The sequence below is a fragment of the Meleagris gallopavo genome, chromosome 1 (assembly GCF_000146605.3).
Source record: "Meleagris gallopavo isolate NT-WF06-2002-E0010 breed Aviagen turkey brand Nicholas breeding stock chromosome 1, Turkey_5.1, whole genome shotgun sequence".
NCBI lineage: Eukaryota > Metazoa > Chordata > Aves > Galliformes > Phasianidae > Meleagris > Meleagris gallopavo.
The window spans coordinates 67,322,284-67,341,674 of NC_015011.2; the positions used below are offsets into that span (position 1 = coordinate 67,322,284).

A 19,391-nucleotide genomic window follows, 5' to 3' on the forward strand; every position below is an offset into this window, starting at 1 on the left:
TAATTATATCTATATAACTTGCAGCTTGTAGTCTACAAAGAGAGAGGTTGCCAACATATGATAGGACACATGCCCCAAAATACTAGCACTTTGGAGCTAGAACAGGTAGCACAGGAAATTGTTGTGGAAACCTGACAGCAGTTTTGTTGTTTCAACATTTTGACTAGAATTTCAGCTACTAACGATAGAAGTAGGAGAACATTATTTTGGATTATAAAGTTAACAGTGATAGCATCTTGCAGCTGAAATTGCACTCTGGACCAAGTAGGTATTCTCTTCCTGTCCTACAGTGTTAAAACAAAGCAAACAAAAGGATTTCTCATTTACATGGCAATAGGATCATCTGCTGTCCAAGTAATACCTAAAAATAAAACAGTCCTTTAGGCACTGCACTGACCGGAGCAGCCGCAGTGCAATTTGCACGCTTACATAATTCTCTGATTGCAAAGAGAAAGGCTGCATTACGTAAGTGCCTGCCTTTTCTGGTGTTTTTTTTTTGTTGTTGTTGTTTGTTTGTTTGCTTTGTTTTGTTTTGTTTTCTTGCTGGCTGTGTTGTTTTTCAGTGCTCCCAAAGGCTGTTTTACTTTTCAGACTCTCTTTAACCAGAGACAATCTTGCAACAGAAGTACAAGTCTTTAAGGCTAATGTTACAATCCAAAAAGAGGAGCTAGTAGCACAAAGAGAAAGGATTTTCAAAGTTTCAACTCATTTTGAATGACACATTCATTTCTGCAGTTTTTCTGTTATAAGCACATGAAGAATCTCATTCTGCATTTCACTGAGCACCTCAAATCCCCTTGATAGTCACTGAACATCTGGAGTCCAAATGAACACGGAACTAATCCCAAAGGCAAAACAGCACAACAAGAAAGGAACAATCCCTGCTACCAAAGTCACTGTGGAAATTTTGCAGCTGGTCAGTTAAAACCTGGTTGCACTTCACTTTTGTTTTTGTACCACAATTTTTATCTTCAAGCCAATTTACCTTAACCAGCTGTTGCCCATAAGATAGCGTTAATATAAACATAAGTGCAATGACCAAACTATCCTGACAAAACCTACAAACAGGTAGGTCCATCCATATTCAGTAGCAGGGCATTCCCAATACATTCTTCTACCAGATTCTTAGCACCCTTCACATTCACAAGTCTTAGGAGTTGATGGTACTCAGCTCCTCAGGCTTTCACACCTTCCCCCTTTCTTCCATTGGAAAACAAAAAATGGAAAAGAAGAAACAAAGAAAGTCAACAACACACACACTTTTCTCTATACCCCTTACCACTACACACAAGCACACACATAAGGGAAGGAAAAAAAGAGAGAAAAAAGAAAAGAGAGTTATATGAGGTGCCAATCTGGAATGAAATGGATTTTTGAACAGACAGTCATATTTGGCACTGTCAGCAAAAGCTTTTGGGTGGCCCCATTTCTCTCCGAGCCTTAATGCCCTTTTTACATCGGTCATTTAAAAACGTCACCCAGAAAGTTAATTGGAGTTGCTTCTAACATTATTTTCACATTACTGCTGAATGGACTTGATGGAGAGGTTTTTTTCCCCCACCGCAGTTCCATAAAACATACATTAAGGACATATTCCATTTGGCTTTCAAGCAGCATTTTACGGTCCATGCAGATCCATGATTATTTTCCCTTTAAAAAGAATCAACAGAAGATCAGAACTCTCTGTAGGAGAGCATGGAAATTAAAAACTAGTGGATCTCCCAAACCGACTGCTACGATCCTTAGGCAGAAGACTGGGTTAAAGGGTCCTCACACTGTTCTAGCTGCATTCTCAGTACACCACTTTTATGAAGGAACCAGAGCTGTAGAAATTCCTCCGGCATGGCATGGAATCCGGAATCGGGCAAGACATTGTCATAGTAATGGTGGCTAATAAACTTCCCATGCAGGTCCACTGAGAACGGCCAGAAGCCATAAATCGTTACTTCTTCACAGAGACCAAGGGCAGCACTGACTAGGAAAAGTCCTGTGGAAAGTCGTTTGGCATGGATACCTTTGCTCTTCCAGAACTTGCCAATGTCACGCAGGAAATTGGGGTTGGCGAAAAGCACCGCCTGCTTGGCACCGAAGTCCTTCAGGGTGTAATAGACACGCAGGGAGGGGCCCGTCCCTGTCTTCATTGAGAAGGCCGGCATATAGATGTAACTGTGATTATACACCTTCACGCTCTCCACAAATGCTTTTCGAGACCAAAGCAGATTCTGGAATCTGTAAAATGAGAGAGAAAAGTCTGTTGGTCATACAAACATTTTTCCACTCATTTCAAAATCCACCTACAAGTGTTATTCACACACGGATTTGCAACTGATTTGCACACCTTTCCAGAGCCTAGAGAAAATCCTGACAACTTTCTGAGTGTCTCTTCTAAAACGAAGAACCTGAACAGACAGTTAAAAACCATCTGGTATCCTGCTAGCTCCAAAGCATAAAATGTTTCTGATTTCATCTCCTCACAAACCCTGAATGAACACTAATAATTTATTATAAATAATTGATTGTTTTAGTGACATTTTTCTTTATATTTTCAGGCATAGAAATCTTTAAACTAAATTTTGAAGTCTGTGTTGTTGTTCTCATTTCCTGAAGGTGTACTAAAAAAGAATCCAAGTTACATGTTGAACAAGCAATACTAAGCAATAATCAAATAGAAATTCTGGCCTTATAAAAATTTTAAGACTTATAAGATTTGCTTTTATTATGCCTGCATAGAGATTTATATTTCCATTAGATTATGATACCATAGCCATTTATTCTCAACTTGAGAAAAATCTCAGAGAATTCTTTAGGATAAGTGGCACCACAAAAATATAGCAGCAGGCACCAAATGACACTCAGGGACAATGTTTAAGAAGGTAGGAGTTACACAGCAAGTAGGTGTAAATATTTGTAATGTGCAAGTTAGAAGACAGACTAGTTGAGGAAGGCATTGTATAGATCCACGTTATTTCTCTGCTTTTATAGTTTATTTAGCTATTGCTACAAAATCTACATCAGGTTACAACTTCTTTAGTTAGCCAATAGCTGCTTACTGATATCTACATTATTCCTGATTTTAGACTTAAATACTACTTCAAAAACAGTACTTTAGCAAGAATATAACCTTTCCTTCCCATATACTTTTGGCATGCCAAGATGAATGAGACATCTGGCAGGAAGCTGTAGGCAGTTCACACATACCAGCACCTTCAGTGATGTTTAACACTATACAAAGCACATACCAGAAAAATAATAAAGTTTCCTGAATATGCTCCATTGGGTGTAACTGACAGAGATGTCAGCCAGAGTGACTAGTAAAATCCAATACCTAAAACACAAACTTGTTAAGAAACAGGAGAACTTATTGTTCTGGATTGTGGGCTGTACCAGGTGATATTTCTGCATGAGAAAATCACTATGATGCACCCTTGACTATCTGCTCCCTTTCCAGAGTCACTGCAGCCTTCAGAGCACCAGTAGATCCTCCCTGCCTTTTCAACATGCCAGTGTCCATAAACTTCAGCAAGTAGGCGAGGAAAATCCATGGTACTTCTGCATAAGCCTTACTGGCGTCTCCTGCTTAGCAGCTGGGATGCTCTCCCAAACATGATCCCTAATTTTTTTCTCAGCTCTTGAATGACTTTCTCATCTTGTTATTGCCTCCTGTTTCTCAGTTTCTTGTGACTGAGACATGTGTATGTGTCACAACTGATTTCATAATCACACAGCAGAGTCAGGATGAGAAAACTGAGACACTGGCAGTGGATATTTTCTTTTCTTTGGCACGGGTAGAGAGATAGGTATAAGAACACCTTTTTTGTATGGTCTGAGTTAATTTCATATAAAAACCCCTTTGGTAAAAATCACACACACAGCAAGATATATGGGTTTGAATAGGATGTCAGAAGATCTCAAGAAGCATCAGCTAAAATTTCATCTGATACAACTGCCAACAAAAAAATAGAACTTCAGCAACATAGAAGTATCTCATGAATATGTCAGATTCTTTGGAGTCTTTCTTCTGGTAGAAGAAAATATTAGTAATAATTTAAAAGATTTTGCTGACACTTTCAAAATGCAATATTTGGTTTCCTGATTTGCCACAAGTTTCTTTCAACATGTCCTGGTGGGATTAAAGTAAAGCTGTTCCAAAGCAAAACCCCTGAGATCTGCATGGTTGTTCATCACTGTTTGACTCTGCAGTTCTGGTCTTTCTGTGTGGAGTAACTAATGGAGACAAAGCCCCTGTCATCCAAGAAAGAAATTTATCCAACTTGAACATATGAAGCAAAAAAATAATTTCATAACATTGCATTTGGCACTCTTTTCTGTAGAAAGAACAAAGACACAGTTGGATGTAGAGGGCCAGCAAAGGCCAATGTACCCTGGCAGAAATTCATTGTCCTACACACCACCTATGGGACTTCTCAGACCTGTAAGTAAGTGTTCCCCCAAACAGCTTTGCTATTCTCTCCCTAAAGAGCAACAGGACAACCTGTCAGGTATGGGAGTTGGCTCCATCCTAAGAAAGTTCTTCCATTTTCATCAGGAAACTCAGTCACTGAGGGGGAAAATAAACTCAATATTCAATATTCACCTATGCGTTGGAGTCTTCAGACCCTATCCTAAAAATTCTCTAATAGTTTATGAAAGGTAGAACAGGCTTTAAGCATATTGCACTCTTCTCAATATGAGGCACCCTCTGGGAGGGGCTCAAGCTTCCTTTCACATCACGAGGAACTTGAGCACACAGCTTCAGCTGCCTTCGCAGTGGTGGAGAGGAATACACATATAGCCATGTCAGTCCTGGAAGCCAGTTTTACCACATCCTTTCCCACTTACAGCTGACTCACAACAATCACCTCACATGGAAAATAGATGTGGTTATTCTAAAGCTTCATTCTTCAGCAAATTTACTATTCACAGAAAAGCATTGTGCAGCTTTAAGCTGAATACACTTAAAATGCTCAGATATAATCATAGCGGGACAAGGATTGTCCCTGAATATTCATACACCATCATTACCACAACACATTTACATTTATTCTACATGAATCTCCCAAAATGCTTTAGAAGTAATAAGAAGTAAATGACACTGCTATGATAATGGTCAATAGAGGGACTTCATGTAGAATGGATGGCATTTTTCATGTAACTGCAAACTGCAAAGATTTGTCCATTAACATCACTTCCTGAAAAAAAAAAGTTATCTGTATAGCCATGTCAGTAGACTTTGCGCCCAGGTCAACAGATGGACATGACACAGGTGGCCAGGAGCTCATGCAGAAGCATAAAACATGCAGATTATGGCTCGCCTGATGACCTGAAACAGCCAAAAAGCTGCTCCCATCTTGCGCTCCTCATGAAGGGAATTATTAGAAACAAACAAACACCCATTTGTACAAATAGGTGACTTGTCCAGCTTTCTGACTTTTCATAGAATGGTTAGAGATTGAAAAATCTGGGGACAAATTGTATGCATCAACAAGTGTCAATATACTTTACTTGAAGCTCAAGTGTATACTTTCCTTTAACAACCAACGTAGATAGTGAGCCCTGCAGGCAATCCCACCCCAGCACTGGCTTTTGGGATACAATGTCACATCCTTCTCATCAGACAAAGAGAACAGAGAGACCAGAAGGTCTTTCCCTTTGTAGCTGATAAGCTCAGCAGCACATGCATGAGTGTGCTGATATGGCTCCTTTCTGCTTGTACTGGCAGGAATGCTGCCATCCTGGTACAGTCCTTGCATTCAAATGAACACACAAACATCTCCCTTTGTGCTAAATCCTTGCCTAGATAACAAATAAGGAGCCACATGTTCCTAGTTAGTGCTTTACAGACTTGCAGAAGGACTGAGGTTGCTAGATATCTCTGCCCATCTGCCCATTTCTGCCCATCTGCTCCAACCCCTGCTCATGCTGCAACTTCCAGAGCAGTGTGCCCAGGCCCATGTCCAGTTTGTGCCCATTGCCTCTGGTATCTGGCATTGGGAACTGCTGAGAAGAGTTCTGTCTCCATCTTCATTGCATTCTCCCTTCAGGTGTTTGTATGCATTGTTAAGATCCCCTTGAGCCTCCTCCTCTGAACAGGCCCAGCTCTTTCAGCCTCTTCACACATGAGAGGTGCTCCAGACTCTTCATCATCTTGGTGGCCCTCCACTGGACTTTTTCCGGTGCATCCGTGTCTGCTTGCCTTACATGTTTTGAACATTCAGTATTCAGTATATACAGCTCCTCTGCAATCATGGGGCTTCAAAATAAACCTACCAAATGATCCAATCTCTTGTGCAAGAGCACATCTTTGACAACACCTCGGCTCTCAGCGAGAAGCATGAAATTGCTCTGACCTCTGCAGTCAAGCTCATACAAATGCATGGCAGGCTGCCAGCATTCAGATAAAACTGGAGCTGGAATCTCCCAAGCCCTGAATAGCACCTGAAGAAGACAGGAGCTGCTCAGTAATTGGCAGTTATGTGTCCTGGCAGCTTGACAGCAGCTTGGAGAGGTGGTGATGCTGTGAAGGCTGCTGAAAGCAGATCGCACAGCCTGCTCAGCCTGGGTGCTTCACTGCCGCTGTATTCATTAGAGGCCAGCAAGCGCATGAAATCCTCAGTAACACATTTTTGCTGTCAGGTTCATATGACAGATCAACTTAAAAAGCATGACTTTCAACAGGCACATGTAGGCACAGCTGCACAGATACCAGAGAAACAAATTCCTTTTTACCAGCTGTAGGATTCCCTCAGATGCTGTGGATACTTTCTCAGACAGAATGGTGCATCCAAGAGAAAATTTTCAGAGCCAGTTCACTGTTAACAGCACAATCAAAGACTTAAGAGCATTAAGTGGTTTGGATTTTTTTGTTTGTTTATTTTTAACCTGTTTCTTAATGTTCCTGCTGATGCTCTCTAGCAGATACTTGGGACAGGATTGCTCTCTCATACTAAGAGATGATTTCCTGCAACCACAAAGAACTTGCTGCAGAGATAGTAAGCTAATCCACTGACAGCTAATAACGGGAGCTTTTTCTTGCATCTCAGTTTCCTTTCGATCTCCCCTGAGAGCCACTATCTCATGCCTATGAAGATATATCAGTCACTTACTGCACTGCCATCTGCAAAGTCACAAGTTCAGCATTCTGGATTAATTGAAAGCTGACTTCTCAAAAAGAAAAGAAAAAAAAAGGTTGAGAGTATTATTTTGAAATTAAGACAAATAGATGTCAGGGGAATAGAGCAGAAGGCATATAAATACTTGTGCATTTGTCCTTACAGCAAGGAGACAACCTCACAAAAATGTTGTAGATAGTTTGATGTCAGCATTAGCCAAGAATGATTAAGCAATTTGCTGCAGTTGTTTACATGCACTTACAGCTGGGTCACAAGTCAGCTTGCAGTCACACATTTGATCCTTCACTTCTGTGACCCAGGATTTCACTGCACTCAGTTCTGATTACTTTTGTGCTTTCAAAAAAGGGTGCACTCATTAATGCCCTACACACTTGCTCATATGGGACACTTCTTGACTATACACCCAATCTGGGGCTTGTGTAGCCAATGTCACTAAAACACGGGCTGTGTCTGAGTTAAGAGCACCATGGTTTCCATGCACTTACTCTCCATGTTGGCACTTCCAGCATGCATTAGGTGCAAGGTCGGCTATTCTACTTGTCCACACAGGGATTCAGAAACAAGCACCTAATGTGCTATAAATTCGTCTCCTTTCTTGTTTTATCCCAAGTTTTCCAACTACATAGCCTTTGTTTACTTAACTTAGGGAAAGCTACCTTATTCAAGATTGAATTACAATCCCATTGAAGTAAATGGCAAAGCCAACTCTGGTCTCTCTGGAAGTCTGCTCAAAGCCTGAAGCAAAACAAAAAAAATCAGGCATGCAACGCACTTCAGAGCAGTTAGAAAAGGTATAAAATAATGTGATTAATCACAAAGACCGATCAATTAAATCAGTAAAATTAGAGATGCCAAATATTGTCCATCAATGCAGAAGGCTTTTATTTCTGTGGTGGATTCCCAGTGTTTCATCTAGTTCTTGTATCAAACAACTAAAGCAAGAGGAACTCACCCCTGTTCTCATTGTGGGTCCCTCCACAAGCAGTAGAATCACCTCACTGAGTGGGGTGATACTATCCCCATCTTCTCCTTTCCATTTTCTTTCCTCTTTCCCCAACCTGACTGCCCACTATGGATGCAAAGGCAGCATATCTTCCATTCAGCCTATCAGGGGAGATGCTCCTCTCTCCCAACACTCACTTTAGCTCAACATTTACATACACCTTGCAGTTCACTGAGACTCCACGCTGCCTCCTCTTTCTTTATGGACAGTGGTTTCCAACTTCAAAAATCTTACGGTTTACTCTCATCTCTGGTTCCAAAGATTAAATATGAGCAAATTAGCCCGATTCTCCTATATACATTTTTAATAGCTTTTCCCAGGTTAGAGATTATATTCACACCCACTGTCAGCTCCAAAGCCCCCAAATCAAGGAAACATACTGTGCAGTGCTTGTGATTACATCTTTGTCAGCCAGGCTGTTTCTTAATTCTATGCTATTCTTACCCAATGACCTTCAGAATACTCTGATGTACTTATAGTCCAGTCAGACATTGCAGAGATAGACTCTAATCCCTTTGAAGATGCAAGATCATCTTATGATTGGATTCTGTATTAATTAGGGTTTTTTTTTAAACATCCACCCATTTCCACTTCTACACTGTCATGCTGGGAATACTATATATAGTGCCAAAAGAAAGCTGACTCTGTTTTTCAATGGAACATTGAGGTGCTCTATACACTACAGAAATGAAACATTAAAATCAGTGTTCACTGGTATTTTGGGACTGTGTGTGATCCTTATTCTCCCAGCTCGAATTAGAATGTGCTTATAAATACCTCCTTCCAAAATCGGTAGAGCTAAACATCAATCCATTCTGTTGCCTGACAGTTTGAATCTTAGCTTTCAAAAGATGAGCTGCTCGTCTTAGTTTGACTCTTTGAAGATTGTGGCGACTAAAGTCACAGAGAAGAGGAAATAATATAAAAGGATAGGCAGAACAGCATGACTGTAAACTACATGCATTGTCAAAAAGAAATTACTGCCTAGTATTTATAAATCTGCTGAATATTTCACAGCATTTACAGATGAAAGTCTGGAAGATAAGAAAAACAATGAAATGTGAACCAACAAGAAAAAAAAACCATTACAGAACTTATCCTGATATCTTTAGTATTCAATTTTACTGGATTGCATGCAGACTGGGTCTGTAAGAAGAAAAGTCATCAGATCACACATTTCCTCAAATTTTTATGGAAATCAGAAATCCAAGAAAACCCACATCCTAGAGTAAAATCATTTCTTCTATCTCTCCCTTAAGTTCCTTAAGAATAAATTCGGCCTGATCATTTTCGTTTCCTCCTGATATAGATCCAAAGAGATCTTAGGATTACTCAATAAAAGTGTTGAACATAGAGTCTTCAGAAGATTTCCTCTTGATTAACCTGTGTTCTCTAAAGCAAACCACTCTGTTTTCGGAATCCAAAACATCCAAACGGAAAAAGAACAGTACTGTATCTCCTCCAATTCTAGGTTTTTGAACTAGGTTTTGAATATTGTCCAGATATGAATCACAAGACATTGCCACCTGTTATGGCACTGCAACAAATGTTACTAACATTAAAGCTTTTCTATCTATTAATTCTGGCCTTAAATGTTCTGTAACCCAAATATAAAACATACTGAAAAGTTTTCAGCCATGGAAGACTAATTTATAGGGGAGGACACTTTCTGGCTAGTATACTTGACTGTTTACTAAGTGTTTTTCATCACTTCCTTAGCATATTAATAATTTGCATAGATCTGTGAAGTTGACATTCAACTATATCTTCCCTTCAACCTCTTTTGTTCTTTTCAAGGAGAAAAGCACAAAAGTTTGAATTAAGCTGTTTTCTTCTTAAAGATGTCCTGTGCAACATAAACTGTAGACTAAAGAGAAACAATTTAAAGGAATAAATGCTTTGATAGGCGTTACAACAATAATTGTAGCTAAAACAGGTCTGCTTTCTTTCTTTGTTTCTTTCTTAAAGTATATGAATACCCAAAAAAGTTAAATTATAGCATATGGATCACTGGTGGTCCCAGAGATCATGTCCCATGGTCCACAGCTGGAGTACAAATCTATGTTAAAGAATGTTGTTTTCTAAAAGTTTCATAACAAAAAAATTGTTCGTAGTCTACAGAAACATGCGGTGAATCTACAATATTTAAAATGGGGTAAAAACAATTTACAAAATTCTAAAACCTGTGAAAAATGATCTCTGTATTTCCTTTATTAGCTTCTCCCTCTATACAGCCTCAGCTGTCACCACTTCTGCTTATAATCAGGCGAAAAATTGCTTTGGAGCATTTAGATTAGTGGATGCCAGGCAAGAAGCTGAAAAGACAGAAGAGAGAAAAAAACATTGGCATTTTAACAGTCAAGGATGTCCCTTCAAGACCTTAGCACAAGAGTCCATGCCATCACTAAAATCCCTGGAAATTAATAAGGAAAATTCAAGCCAGAACTGCAGATGTTGCTAGACCTTGAAGTCACTAATTTAAATGGATTTTCAGAATGTACTTTCTGAAGACTTCACTTTCATATAATGTCAATTCACAGCAACATTTCTCAATAATTCTGGTGGTGTTCAGTTATGCCTGGAAGGACTGGCAGGTGTTTCTCAAGACTTCTAACAGATCATGTTTGAGATTTGACTCACTGCTCAGTAGATCTTTGAAAGTGCCTACCCTTCGCTCTGCAACTCATACACGGACACAGGAGGAAGGGCAGGAACACAACAAGTATATTTGAACTCTGTCCACATCCATGCATTTTCTGTTCAAAAGATTTTATGATACGTGAGTAGTTTGTCTGTGTAGTAATCCCAGGGAGTTGCTTTCAAGTATTTGCTTAATGTCCTATTCCCTGCATCCTTTCAACCAAATATTTCACCCAGTTCCTTCTCTCTTATGACATAATTGTCCTGATTCCTTTGTGAAAAGCCTCTTGAAAATTCAAACAGACTTTATCTAATGGCTATAGCCATTACAGCACTCTTATGCACATATTTCATGATCTATTCAAAGAACTCTAGAAGTTTTACAACATTGCTGATTCTCCACAAGAGTATATCCAGGTGTTTGTCAGTAGTATCTTAAAATACAGTGTCTACCAATTTGATATCAGGCTTACAGACCTACTTGAACAATTTTAGCTTAAATTGTTTTTAAACATCAGTCCTCTATTTGACACCTCCCCATCTTCAAGTATCAACGCAGTTTTAAGTGAAGAAACACACACTCCTGTTCCTTCCATATTCATAGATGAGTCCAGTCCTGTCAATTATGTTCACAGTAGGCTCAGTTTCAGCCTACTGAATCTCCCCAGTGGCACAGGGAATGTCCTCAGTTTCTTCCACAGTAAGTACAGGTGCAAATAATTCATACAGCTTGTCTGCAATGGCCCTGTTTTCTCTGAGCACTTTTTTTTTACCTGATGGTTTAATTGGATTTGCTGCTCTACCTGGATGCGTATAAGTCCTTGGGGTCTGATTGGATTTATCCCAGGGTACTCAGAGAGCTCACTGATGTTAACACAAGACCTCTCTCAATTATTTTTCAATGTTCTGGGGAATCTGGAGAAGTCCCACTTGACTGAAAGCTAGCAAATATTGTTCCAATTTTCAAGAAGGGCAAGAAAGAAGACCCTGGTAATAACAGATCTGTAATTCTCACTTCAGTGTCTGGTAAAAAATATGGAGAAAACTATTCTGGAAGTTACTGAAAAGTGCCTGAAAGACAATGCAGTCACTGGTCACAGCAAACATGGGTTCATGAGGGGACGGTCCTGTTTAACTAATTTAATTTCCTTTTATGACAAGGTCACCTATCTAATTGATCAAGGAAGTCAGTTGATGTTATCTTTTGGATTTCTATAAAAAAGTAAAAGCTTTCTATACTGTTTCTCACAGTATTCTTCTGAACTAAAACATCCAGCATACGGCTAGACATAATGAGATGGATGAAAAGTTGGATGATGGGTCGAGCCCCAAGGATTACATTAAATGGAGTTACATCAGGCTGGCAGCCAGTTACTAGCAGAGTTTCCCAGGGCTCCATTTAGGGACAGTTCTTTTTAATGTTTTCATAAATGACTTGGATGTAGGACTAGAAGGTGTACTGAGCAAGTTTCCCAATGATACTAGATCAGGAAGAGCTGTTGACTCTGTTCAAGGTGGAGAGATCTTGCAGACAGATCTAGACAAATTATAAAGTTGAGCAATCATCAATCACATGAATTTAAACAAGAGTGTCAGATTCTGCACTTGGAAGGGGCAATCCTGGCATCCTGGCTATACTTACAGTCTAGGGGATGAGATGCTGGAGTGAAGCTTCCCAAAAAGTGATCTGGGGGTCTTGGTCAATAGCAAGTTGAACATGAGTCAACAGTGTGCCCAGGCAGCCAGGAAGGTCAACCACATCTTGGGTTGCATTAAGGACGGCATTACTAAAAGACTGAAGGAAGTGACTGTCCCACTCTACACAGCACTGGTGAGTCCTCACCTCTAGTACTGTGTGCAGTTTGGGGCACTACAGTACAGAAAGGACAGAAAGCTATTAGAGAGTGTCCAAAAGATGGTGAAGGGTCTAGAGGGGAAAACATATGAGGAGCAGCTGAAGTCCTTGCTTTGTTCAGCCTAGAGAAGAGGAGACCGAGGGGAGACCTCATCGTGGCCTACTGTTTCTTCACAAGGAGGAGAGGATGGTCAGGAGTTGATTTTCTCTCTCTTGTGAACAACAGTAGAACCCAAGGGAACAGCACGAAGCTGTGCCGGAGAAGGCCAGATATAAGGAAAGTGTTCTTCACTGAGAGAGTGGTCAGGCACTGGAACAGGCTCTACAGGGCAGTGGTCACACTCCTGAGCTGCCAGATTTCAAGAAACATCTGGACAGTACTCTCAGATTGTCTGATTTTTGGGTGGTTCTGTGTGGAGCCAAAAGTTGGACTTGATGATCCTTATGGGACTCCTCCAACTTGGGAGATTCTATGATTCTAAAATCAATTGAGCATACACATATTATCATATTATTGGAAAATTTTTCTGTCTGCCACACACATACATACACACACATTTGACATTAAATCAGCCAGAAACTATAATGATTTCATTTTCCTTTGTTTGGAAACAACTTCAGTTTTTGGTAGGATGTTTATCTGTTTCCAGTAATTTCCCCTTTCTCTGTTTTACCTTTTCTTAAGGCTTGACAGATTCTAACATTGTGCTTCCAGTATGGTGCCCATAAGAAAGTCCACAATTTTGAGTGTATCATCCAGATATATTTCCAGGATGCACGGTATTTAATGCTGAGAATGCTGCTTAAATTCCTTTGCAACATGATTAAACTGCTAAGGTTTCTCTTCAAGTCATAGTACAGCCTGTACTCAATGTAAATTGCTATGACTAGAAGACTTGCAACAACAACAGAAGTACAGTACATATAGCTGAAACATGCTGGAGCTTTTGCAAATCTCTTCAACTGTTTCCGTATTTTTGAAAGTGCTGGAATTCCTTCAACCTTTTCTCCTCATTAACTTCACTCAAATGAGACACAGCGTCTTTTCTTTTAAGGTAGCAGGAAATAAATGTTTTCTAGGACTGGGGTAATATTTCTGTAAGGCTTGTTCAGTCCCTGAGTACTGTATTTACTTGTGGAGAAAAGTGGAGCAAGACACTCAACTCACTAGTACTCATAGTTTTCAAATGTCAGAAAGATATCAATGGTATTGATACTATCTAATACACGAGTAGCTTTGTAAATGAAATCTGTGTTCTTTTGTCTCACACCTGTAAGTGCTATGCCTCTTGTTTAACATAAGTCAGAGTTTGTACTGCCTTCTCATACCCTTTCTTGGTGGTTAGGACTTCTACTACTAGATGATGGATAGACATTTAAGTCCTTTCCAACAGAAAAAGAAACAGAACTTGGACCTAATACTTCAGTGACTAACTTCAATGAATGAGATGACTGCCTCTCACATAAAATAGGACAATCTTCCTTGGGCAGTTTTCTGAACCAAGCTATATGTCATTCAGCTGAAATCAGTCAGCCTGATTTTGCAGATTGCCTGGGGAAAACTTAAACTATATTATCTGAAAGTTTTAGTCAGAAAAAGTAGAAGAAAAAAAAAGGCAGACAGCCAGCCTCAGTTTTGTTTCTTTTAATTTGATTCAGGTCTTCTCATCAATTCCAAAAATCAGAGGGCTGGAGCACCTCTTCTATGAAGAAAGGTTGAGGGAACTGGGCTTGGTTAGGTTGGACAAGAGAAGGTTCTGGGAAGACCTCATTGTAGCTTTCCATTACCTGAAGGGAGCATATAAACAGGAGAGGGAACAGCTGTTCACAAGGGTGGATAGTGATAGGACAAGGGGGAATGATTTTAAACTGAAACAGGGGAGGTTTAGGTTAGATATTAGGAGGAAGTTTTTCACACAGAGTGGTGACACACTGGAGCAGGTTGCCCAAGGAGGCTGTGGATGCCCCATCCCTGGAGGCATTCAAGGCCAGGCTGGATGTGGCTCTGGGCAGCCTGGTCTGCTGGTTGGCGACCCTGCACATAGCAGGGGGCTTGAAACTACATTATGGTCATTATGGTCCTCTTCCACCTGGGCCATTCTATGATTCTATGATTCTATAATTCCCTTCATGAAGTTATCAAAACAGTGCCATGACAGGAATTAGACTGAAGGGTCCCACTGACACTGTATGAGTTACAGAGAACAAAGTAAGCACCTTCCCAACAAGCGTTATATGTGAAACCACATATGTGGTTTTTATGTCCTCCTCTGAGCTAGCTTTTCTCTGTGAAACCCAGGGAACATTGGCTGTTATAGATGTTCACATTCAAATGATTAAGGAGAAAAGTTTGACTTTCTACAAAATTAAGGTGATTCTTTTCAGATTCAAACAGCACAAAGACTAAGCTCCTTTCCTTTAATGCTCAGAGTAATTATTACTGAATTACAATAGAAATTCTACCCAAGGACTTTTGATGATCAGATTAATAATAAATGACTTCCACATACTTTATGTGATTACAATAAACACAATAAACAAGGATGTAAACAATGATGAAGCCCTTATTTTAAAGCATTATTCTATGATCAAGCAAAAACAAAAGCTATTCATTAATGGTTTGCCTCTGTGAAGCAACAGTAACACAATATATGAAAAACCTTTAGGTTTGGACCTGACAACCAGGTTAAAGGGTATTTTGGAATGAAGAAGAAGGTATGGTCTGGGATCCACACACAGTGCAGAGACACGAAGACAGCATACCATAATGACATCCATTTGATAAGGCCACAGCATTTTTCAGATAGGGCTAGACTGGAGGTTTAAAAGTAGCTTTAAATGTCAGACATGACAGTGGCTCTGAAGAATATGGGGTTAACCATAATTAACATGGGACAAAGGACAGCCACAACCATAAATCCCAACTCGAGGAATGGTGAAAATGCGATTACATTCCTCTAAGGTGAAAACCATTCACCAGTTACTAGATCTTTATATCCCTAGAAGCTCAGAAAGATACTCTCAAAGGAGCCGAAGAAACACAACTGGTGGAATTTAGCTTTTTGTTTTACCAATGTCTGCCAGAATACCTTGTATGCTGATGAGAAGAACTTGGGAGCTATTGCTGAAGCTCTCTTTATCCAGATAATGACTTGAAGAACTAATACACTTTTCAACAAGCAACTTATTTTTTCTGAATTTGCCTCAAGGCCAAATTTCCCTCCTCTGATTGCTACAATTCTAATAAGTTACAGTATGCAGTGTTGCTCTGCCTTGTCAAACTGGTCAGGAAACTGATGTGTTACAGCAATCTAGCACTTTGCTTGTAATATCAACAACTTCTCCTCAAACTGGTTTAGGTCATTAGAAAAATCAGAACATTTCTTCCACCTTCCCCTACATCTGCATTTCTTTTTTTAAAAAGAACAACCTGAGGAATATCACATTTGGAAAGATTTCTCTACTTTGAAAAAAATCTCAGAAAGGTAGGAATATGAGGATGCTTTTTGATGCTTTAAATTGACACAAGTTCTCAGATTTCAATGGATATAAACTGATTTTTTATTATAGATTTCTTCATGATATCATATGCCAGATATTTAACGTTTCAAAAACCACCAGTACATTGCATTATTCAAGAAGCATGCTGTGAACATTCAACTAAAATCAATGATAATATCTGGATACACAAGGGTATGGAGACAATTAATTTAGCATAATCACTTGCATTCCTGAACCGTGGTTGTTTAATATACCAGGAGAAAAGAGGGATGGCAGCAACCATATTCAAGCATGAAGTGACAAGAAAGATGACAGCACACTGCATGAATGCTCTGACAGAAAGGTCTTGTACTCAGTTCCAGCAGCTATACCCAGTTCCGTTTTCTGCTCAGCAGATCTAGGAGTATGGATTCAAAAGCAGAAACACTTTTGTTCTAGGGCATAATTATTTGCCTAATGAATTGCTGCCTAGAAAGCAGTTGGAAAAAATAGTTCAGGCAATACATGTCAGCTAGTCTTCTGGTTATTCTTCTCAGAATCAAGAAGTACTAGAGGTATGTGTAAGGCATATGTCTGACCTAGTTCAGCTACAGTATACTAACCACCATGTCTCTTGGGATAGTCCAGCAGGGGTATCTCTTTCAGCATGATCTAGCTGAAATTGTTTGTGTACAACTCTTTTGGATGTAGTAACATGTACAAATTTCCCCAGCACCCAGGGTACAAGGGCTGAGGAACAAAGGAGTGGAGGGATCACCTCAGTATACAGCTTCTGCTGTATCTGGGACAGTGATCTGCTGAGGACATTCTGCAGAGCTGAGATGCCAGTGAGCAGCAGGAGTTTGTTGGAGTGGATGTCCACTTGTCAGCACCTTAAGAGATGCTGGCTTCAGAAGGCTCAATAGAAACTTCGAACAGCCCAGAAATGTTTTCTGATGTCTTGTAATGACCTTAAGACCTGTAATAAATAACCAAATGCTACAACTGTCAGATGCTACATAAGAAGCATAAGAAATCAAGGCCACTGCCAGTATCTTATTGCCTCTAACCTGATATTTGATATACAAAAAATGCTTACAGATGATCTTAAAAAGACTCTTGTAGCTTGCACGTCAAAATCTATGAATAAACCCACTATTCACAATAGAGACACAGAAAAAAAAATTGCTCAGTATAGATGGAGCAATCAGTTTTCTCTCAACACTTTGTTTAGATTTTTCTAAACAAAAAATCTCATTCTTGTTCTAGACATTCACATACCCAAAAGAACACCAGGAACTTGTGCAAATCTTGTTTGTAAGAGGACAGTTATATACAGTCATATCTAAATGTACTGTTCTAGAGTGTTCAGAAATTCATCATCTCTGTTAAATTAAAAATGACCCCAAAGCAAGAAAAAGTACTGGATTCCTGATTGTTCACATAGCTTAGTGATGTTAGCTCTATTCCAGATACTCCAGCTAGTTCTTTCCAAGACAAACACACTGCTGAGCTGATGACCCTGTAAACCAGCCTGTGCACTGTGCTGCTTGATATTGAAATCATGGATTAGTCCTTAGTCCTCTTTTATTTACCAGTGTAGGTTTATCTCTAAGGCACTTCAAATAAGAGAAACACACCAGTGCAGAGCAATAGGAATGAGAAAAAAGCCGTAATTTGCCACTGTCACAGGCTCCGGGATTACAACTGGGAGTTTCCTGTAGCACAGGGAGTCAGCCAGAGGACCTGTCTTTAGTTGCTGTAACTTCGCTAGCCAGGAACAACCAGTGTGGGTCTTAGTGATGCCTAAAAAAGCCAGCACAGAGTGTGATAGAGGAATAAAAAGCAAATATGTTGCTGCTGTAAGTCCTCATACTGGTAAAAGGTTTGTGATCGTGTGTGGGTACAGCACATAAACAGACTTTCTGAGGCAGCCAAATGCTGTGCACCACTTTGCTTTCCTGCCAGGTTCACAGCTGAACTGGTAGTAAAATTTATGCTCCAGATAATGCCTGCAGGAAACAAACAGGAGAAGGTCACCAAAGGCTGAGGAAGGGGCAGAGCCCAGTCCCACTCAAGCTGGAAGGACCCTTGGCAGGACAGAAAATATCACAGCAAAATATTCCCCACTGCAACAGAAGGTGACAGAGTATTGTATAAAATATCATTTATAACACAGTCTGTGCACTGTCGAGAGTTTTGTTTTACATTTATGTTGAGTATAGCTCCGCATGTTTTCACATGCTTACAAATTTCCATATACGTACATTCTCTGACCTAAAATATCCTGATTGTTCACTTCCTACATTTCATTTCCTTTGGGAAACTCAAGTAATCACCACCTGGTTTGCTGCCCTGAGTCATAAAAAAACCCTCAGTTTTCTTCCACAACATTTTGCAGTTTCATGGCATGCTTTATTTTGTGATATATACATATATGATAGCACAGGAGCCCCAAGCCTTCACATGAAAAGCTCACTATAAATATTTTCTGTTGTGTTTGAAAACTAATAATGACAATAGAATTGTAGGATTGCAAAATTCAAACTTGTGGTAAAAAAAAAGGTTATGCAAGTTTTTACCTTCAAAGTATATAGTGATATTTCATAAAACTTCCAGGGGTCTAAACATCATAATATGCAATAAAAAGGTCCCTATTTACATTTCGCAAACATCAGCCTTGAGAACTTACAGTTAACCCAAAATTAAAAAGAAATCTGGTAGCGAAGAGTACCTTAACACATACATTATTGGAACAACGCCCTCTTGCATTTACTTTCAGGAAAATACTGATATTTCAGTGCCATAATAATTCTAAGCATTCAATCTGTTATTTACATTATTTCCATATTTGAAAAAAGTGTGTCGCAGTCGTCAGTGAAGTATAAATTAGACAGATAAGATTAAAGAGACAAATTCACTGTCATTTACAGAACAGGTTGGAAGGGACCACTATAGAGACCAGCACACTCAAATTCCCTGCAAAAACAGGTTATCCGCAGTAGGTTTCACAGGACAGCGTTCAGATGGGCTCTGAATATGTCCAGGGAAGGAGACATCACTCCCTACAGCCTCTCTGGACAGCCTCTTCCACTGCTCTGTAATCCACACATTAAAAAGTTTTTCCTCGTGTTCAGATGGAACATCCCACGTTCCATTTTGTGCCCATTGCCCCTTGTTCTCTCACTGGGAACCACTGAATGAAGACTGGCCACACCCATTTGACTCTTCCATTGTGCATTTATAAGCAGCAATAAGATTGCCCCTCAGTCTTCTCAGTGCT

At 39.7% G+C, this 19,391-nt stretch overlaps 1 protein-coding gene across 1 annotated transcript in view; it reads right to left on the reverse strand.

Moving 5' to 3' along the window:
* ST8SIA1 (ST8 alpha-N-acetyl-neuraminide alpha-2,8-sialyltransferase 1) overlaps window positions 1-19,391 on the reverse strand; it is a 144,946-nt gene continuing 125,555 nt past the window's right edge. The window contains exon 6 of the mRNA XM_019611649.2: window positions 1-2,229. Within this exon, the coding sequence (XP_019467194.2) occupies window positions 1,743-2,229 (487 nt within the window). The 3' untranslated portion in view covers window positions 1-1,742. The remainder of the gene's footprint in view (window positions 2,230-19,391) is intronic.